A 6679-nucleotide genomic window follows, 5' to 3' on the forward strand; every position below is an offset into this window, starting at 1 on the left:
GATCTATATTCCTGTTTTCGTCCAACCAAGTCATTTACTTTTGAATGGGGGATGATGAGATTTTCCTCCTTTCGACAATTCTTTCGGAATTATTTTTTGTCGGGGTTATAATTTACCTACTCTGACCATTAAATAACGTTTTAACTTTATTTTTATTTTGTCATACTGTCCACTGAAAAGGCCCAGTTTGTTTTTTTTTTTCTGCCATCATCTTTGGGAGGCTGGTGTTTCTGTTGTAATTGCCGCTTAGAAATCGGCACGCTCTGTGCTAAGCTTGTTCAATTTTGTTGATGGATGTTTTAGTTTAGCTGTCCCATACACAACTACTATATTCTACTATTGGTCTGACTAAAGTTTTGTAGCATTTTTGTCGGCGGATTCACGGGTTTCCGCGATTTTGTTTTGTTTTTTAATTATTATTATTCTTCTTTATTTATTCTTATTTCTTATGTTATGAGTCATATTTAAAAAATGAGCTTTTATATAGCGCAATATCCACTAAATGTGCTCAATGTGCTTTACAAGGGGTCCCTGGCAAACAGCAACATTTACCATTTAGACGGAACATAACACCTGTCAGGCGATATTACATTTTTTTTTCGGACAGAGACAACGCCAGGTAGGTTCTCATTTTACACGATGAGAGAATGTGAGTAAAGAGCCTTCTCCGAGGACTCAACTATGCGAGGCTGGAACCCTTCCGATCCGAAAGCGAGTGTCATACCACTAGACCACATAGCCGTACAATCTGGAAAGGTTAGTTTAAGCTGACTTTTAATTTACAGAAGTAATTTTTAGTCAAAATCGTATTGTTCACATCGAAGAAATGTTCCTGTTTTTGTTATTATTATCAGCATTGAATTTCTTTCGTTTCTCTCTTCTTCTTTTTTTTTTTCATTTTATTTCTGAGTTTGTGTGTGTGTGTGTGTATGTATGTATGTCTTAGTGTGGTTCCATGAAGAAGGCATCGTTTGTTTTGCATTGTTTTAATGCACAATATAAAGCTCAATTTTTTTTAATGCACAATGAGTGAGTAAATGCTTCCTATTTATATCTTAACTGGCTTCTGTTACCCTTTTTTAACAATCTATCTATCTAATCGATCATCTTATTTTCCCCATTGACATTATATTATAACCAGAGAAAGCCGCATGCTACACTAAGCTGTCTCAAGTAAACAGACGATAAAGAAGCAAAAAATGTAGCTGATAGATTGACACGGAAGCTTCACCGTTATTTCCTAGGGGGTGTCAGTAAAATAACAAGAGGGTTGTAGAATTGATACAAAGGTTCCAATATTTTTCCTTTTCCGGTAATAGAAGCACTGGAGTCAATCCGCGGCGTCTGTATATTATCTCTTACAGCCGGAAATGGTAGCCTCGACGGAGGATAAGAGGTTCGTTGTTTTCCTAGCGCGGTCTTTGGAGGAGCTGCTGATTTGATTGGGCTTGCGTTTGTGGGAATATACAAAGGGAGTTTCGAATTTTGCAAATTATGTCCAACATTACCTGCAAAACTGGGTTGAAGTTGCATCGCGTTTTGATTGTTCTTTTCAGTCTGTAGGTTGCCCGAAAAATAACCACGCGTTTTACTTACGCCGTTTGGTGTCTTCAATGTGTATGGCGTTCTGTCTTTTGAATTCATCCCACTGGGATATAATGACGTTGGGGTTTCCTTTTCTTGTGGAGCCAATACCGGTTTGTTATTCGTGGACATTTTTGAACTAAAATGGCCAGTTAAACCCTTTAGAGGCTGCGAAAATATTGGCTTTCCTCTGCCAAAGAGTTCTTCCCTGGATTTTGCAATGTGCATGTTAATTTGTGCGCCCGGGTCATCATTGTACTGAACAGCTTCCGCTGCCTGCCCTCCAGTTTGTGTATTTGTATGAGGCCGGTTATCTTTGATCTGTCGTTCATTGCAATGACAGTTTCCTAAATTTGAGACGAGTCTTTTGATACAATTGTTTTCAACTATACCAAGGGAAGGACGGCTGGCGATCATCTGGGCCGCAAACTGGCACATATTAAGACATTGATCATAGTCATTTCCTCTTTGATTTTGATTGGGCATCTCTTGTGGTTTGTGAAGGTCTGCCGAGGTTAAATGATAGTTAAATATCTGTGAGCAATATCGTCCTGCTGGGTAGTACATCTCCATATAGTTTTGCTGTTGAGAAAATGGAGAAACCGATTCAAACTTATTTCGAAATATTTCCTGTGTTTTTTGCCCCATGAAATTATAATTGACGATGTTTTGAAGTGTAGAAAATCTTGACAATTCTCTCTGATTTGAAAATGGTTTCCGATTCCTTAATTTTACTTGCTTTGATTTGAATTCTTCCGGATACGGAATTTTATTCTTTAAGTCGTTCTGAATCGGCACAGGCCGAGAATTTTCTTTTCCCATGAAGACTGCGTTTATTCTTGCTACCGTTTGTAATGCAGATTTACTTTGTAATCCTATGCATCCTCTCAGTTCGTTTTCCAAATTTTCCAGAACGTTTGCATTCATTCCTTTAGAGATGTATGCCATCACGGCTTTAAGTGCGTCATAATTCAAGCTGTCTATATCACCACCGCTCTCAGAGTTTGTGGCTAACTTCCAGAAATCCTTCAACGTGGTTAAAAATTGTTGTAATCGCCCACATTTCTTGCTTCCCATGTATTCAATCCGAGAGCCCGAATTGACTGAACCGTTTAAAAGTATGGGATTGATAGATTTTGGCCTTTCTGTGATTGATTCGTTTGAAACTTTATATTTAAATTTAAGTGTTGAGTTGTTCATCCCCTGTCGTGTATTGTCACTATCCTTTCTGGTGCCATTGTGTTGTTCTGACAATGACAAGTGCTTTTTGATAGATTTTTCATGCATTTCAAACTTTGTATGTCTCTCTACCGGACTTGTAACACTTGTGTCAATGCCTGTAGTTAAATTTGTTGTTTCTCTTTCCTTCACAAAGATTTTGGTGACGTTTTCACGAAGAGTGTTACCTATAAGTTTGTCTTTAATAGGAACGAAATTTAGTTCAAATTTTCCCTTTTCAGTTTCAGCGCCATGGCCTACAATATTGTACTCTGTTCTTTTTGAAATTCCGCCGATTGCATTGCTAGACTTTCCTCGTGTTTTATTTGGTTTCATCTGCATTCTGTCACTTTCTTGTGGCTCTTTTGACCAAATGCGCTCTAATCTCTTTAATGTATTTTTCAAAAAGCGTAAACTTTCGTTTTTGGATTTCGTTACTTCTTGCTCATCCTCAGAATTCCCCATGTTTTCAAAATGGTTTTTACCGCTTTCATATACCGCTGCAGATCTTCTTTTTCTCGTGTGCTTGTTTGATTGATGGATGATCCTTTCATGATGAATTGGCGGAGTGTCTATCCACATACCATTAGTGTCTGACCCATCAGGAAAAGAATCAATAACGAAGTCACCAGATTTTAAAAGTAATAAATTTATTGAGGTCTCGAACATGTCCATAATTGCATTGATGTATTCGGCCGTATCTAGCTCTAAGGAATTTGAAAAGATGCCCTTTGCTTTGTCGTGCAATCTATTACGTTTCTCAACACCGTGTTTCTGGTGTATGTCATGATTATCTTTGAGAACATTATTCGTGTTTTCTTTGATGCCAACCTCGTGTCCTTCGCCGTTTTTGTTGATGTTGTTGTTGATGCTGTTGCTGTTTTTCTTGTTGTTGATGATGTTCTTACTTTTGCTGGTGTTGATATTGTTGATGTTTTTACGACTGCTCTCATCACCGCCACCACTGGTCAGCTTATCATACGTCAGAGCCATGATCATCTTATCCATTGCTTTAAGGTTTACCTTGTCTTGATGCTTGTGATTTGGGGAATGATGAAGTGACGCATTTTGTGAATGTCTTTTCTGTTTTGGCAATTCCGTGTGTGTTTTAGAATGATGTTTAGATCTTCTCCTTTTGTGTAACTTTTTACGTTTGTGGATTTTATGCTCATTTGTTTTTGACAAGCTTCTCTTTTTCCTGCTTTTGTGTTGGTGATTTGAAATAATTCTTTGAAGTAGAATGTTGTTCTTACCGACATTGTTCAACACGTAGTTGACGTCGAAATAGTTGTCACTGTTGGCAAACATATCATTCACATCCTTGTATTCTTGCGACTGGAGCCAGTTGAATTGATCTTGGCCATGTAGGTCCTCCCAATGCTGGTCATCGGACACAGTTTTTTGGGTACCTGGTGTGCTGGGTTGAGGGTCAGAGTTAGTCGTCAATGCCGGATCGTTGATCCCGATTCGAGCGTCTGCGTGTTCAACATCTCTTGAAACACGGTCTTGCAATGCCAAATCTAATGACAATAAATAAGATAAAGAGAATGATGTCAATATGTGAGCCACTGCGTCACTGTGATATTATGTGGGGATGAACTAGATAGAGGAAATTGGGTAAAAAAAAAGTCAAAATTATAAGAATATGGAAATTTCACTCACTCAATCTTAACACCGACTATCTCTGTATATTATGGCCCTGGTTACTCTTACTCTTACCCCATCTTTGTTTACATTTTCTTGAGACAAAATATATGCATGCCATTAAAACCATTGTTTGTTTGTTTGTTGTTGTTTTGTTTTTGTTTTTTCTTTTTTTGTTTTGTTGTTTTGTTTTTTTACATGACAATCGTATCTGAATAAATCTATGTGCATGTCATTTTTTCTTCAGATTGAGTAACTAAGTATGTAATTATTTGTTTCAATTTTGAAAAGTAACAAAAAATTCTTGTGAAAGTGGTCAGCATGTATGTAGAGGGCTAGGGATGAGTGAGTTAAGATTTGCAAGAAACAAGATTAAGTCAATTTTAAGCACATATTCACCCTGACGTGAAATCTTTTTGAGATTATTCGTCAAACAGGACTACACTCTGCCCCTGTGACATGAAGTTGGGGCGGAATTAAGAGAAGCTTCAACGTATCTTGCAAATAATACAAACACAACATATAAAATAGTAATCCTGACTGACGCCCTCTCGGTTCTTAAGAAGCTACAGACCTCTGAGTTCAAATAGAGAGAAATCGAAGATCTTGTCGCATCCCTAGATCTATTATGTAGGTTTCATCATGTCGTCTTTCAATGGATACCATCTCACAGCAGCACTAGAGGTAGTGCAGTTGCAGATAGATGCACTTGCTAAGGAAGGAACCAGATTGCTACAAAAAATAGAGCATCATAAGAACTATGTTCTTAACTTGTTCCAGTGAGCGGCATCCGAACTACAATAGAAATGATACGTTTTATCAGTTGACCAGACAAGAGCAGGTGATAATCTTTAGGATGCGAACTAGTAATAATAGATTAAACCACTACCTCTCCACACCAAATTCAAGGTGAGAGCTACAAGTCAGCCCCCCTCTGGAATAGGAAGTTTGACAGGTGAACGCATCCTACAGAATTGCCCAACCCTCTCTGCCCTTAGGAGAAAATACTGGCCACCGACTGCCCCAACTAACCCGAAGACTAAGCTCCACGGGAGCCTGGGGGGATCTCCAGAGGGCAGCAGCATATCCGTGGAAAGTAGAGTAGACTTACTATCTGAACGAACGCGAAGAATAATAATTACGAGTTCTAAATAATAAAATATATTGATGGTGTTGCTTTTTAAAAGATTTGAAAAATTGTGTTTGAAACAGCGCCAGACAAAATCAGATAGAAAAATACAAGAGCAAAAGTTATCCATCAAATCAGACTGGCTGGCTGAATTTATGGGATAGTTTGTTTGTTTTTTTCCCTTGTTTTTTCTCTTTACCTAGTCTTGCGCTATTTCAAACACACTTTATTTCAAAAGGACCTTATAAGGTTTAAATATGGCACTGGTCAGCCCCGAGTTTATATGCATGAAGTATATTGTGATATATTTATATAATAAATAATAATAATAATAATAATAATAATAATAATAATAATAGTAGAAGATGATGATGATAATAATAATGATAATAATAAGAAGAAGAAGGAGAAGAATTCACTCACCTATAAGGAGGGTGCTAAATACGAGTTGAAAAATGGGCGAAACTAAATTCATGATGAAAAATCGCTGCTGGAAGGAAAGCAGCGAAAAATAAAATGTGTCGTGAGTCTGAAGAAAGGTTGAACATTCGCAGCTTATAAGGAAGAATTCAAAGGATGAATCCTCTGAACTTTGGTAACCATGGTAACTGCTGACGTAAATAAAGGAGAATCGTGTAGTAATATAATTTCTCAATTTTGCTACCAACGCAGTTTCTGTAAATAGATAGCAATAAAATAGAGCCTAAATTATTAATTGTCTGAAAGTAGGAATTAGCTCTTCATTTTGTGACCCTTCGCCGCGAATCGGTATTATGTCGGAATGGCAAAATTAAATAATTGAGCTTTTAAATAGGGCAATATCCACTAAACGTGCTCAAAGCGCTTTGCAAAGTGTCCCCAGCCATCAGCAATACTTAACATGTAGGATAGGATATGACGGCCGCCAGCGATATTACATTTTTCCGACAGACAAAGCTGTTAACGGCCAGGTGAAAGAATGTGAGTAAGAAGCCTTTTCCAAGGACTCAACTATGCGCCGCTCGAACCCAGGATCTTCCGGTCCGAAGGTGAGTGTCATACCACAAGACCACAAAGCCGCGCATAGATGCTAATAAATTAGATTTAAGTGAGAATGTTTGGAAT

At 37.8% G+C, this 6679-nt stretch overlaps 1 protein-coding gene across 1 annotated transcript; it reads right to left on the reverse strand.

Moving 5' to 3' along the window:
- Positions 1-395: 395 nt before the first annotated feature.
- On the reverse strand, positions 396-6122 carry LOC144962551 (uncharacterized). The gene is made up of 2 exons (XM_078895582.1): positions 5999-6122; positions 396-4322 (listed from the first exon to the last, which is right to left on the reverse strand). Exons 1-2 carry the CDS (start codon positions 6048-6050, stop codon positions 1234-1236), a joined length of 3141 nt encoding a protein of 1046 aa, XP_078751708.1. The 5' UTR covers positions 6051-6122; the 3' UTR covers positions 396-1233.
- Between the last annotated feature and the right edge of the window lie 557 nt (positions 6123-6679).

Source organism: Berghia stephanieae, chromosome 1 (genome assembly GCF_034508935.2).
Source record: "Berghia stephanieae isolate SIO BIC M18660-M18661 chromosome 1, UCSD_Bste_1.3, whole genome shotgun sequence".
Taxonomy (NCBI): Eukaryota; Metazoa; Mollusca; class Gastropoda; order Nudibranchia; family Aeolidiidae; genus Berghia; species Berghia stephanieae.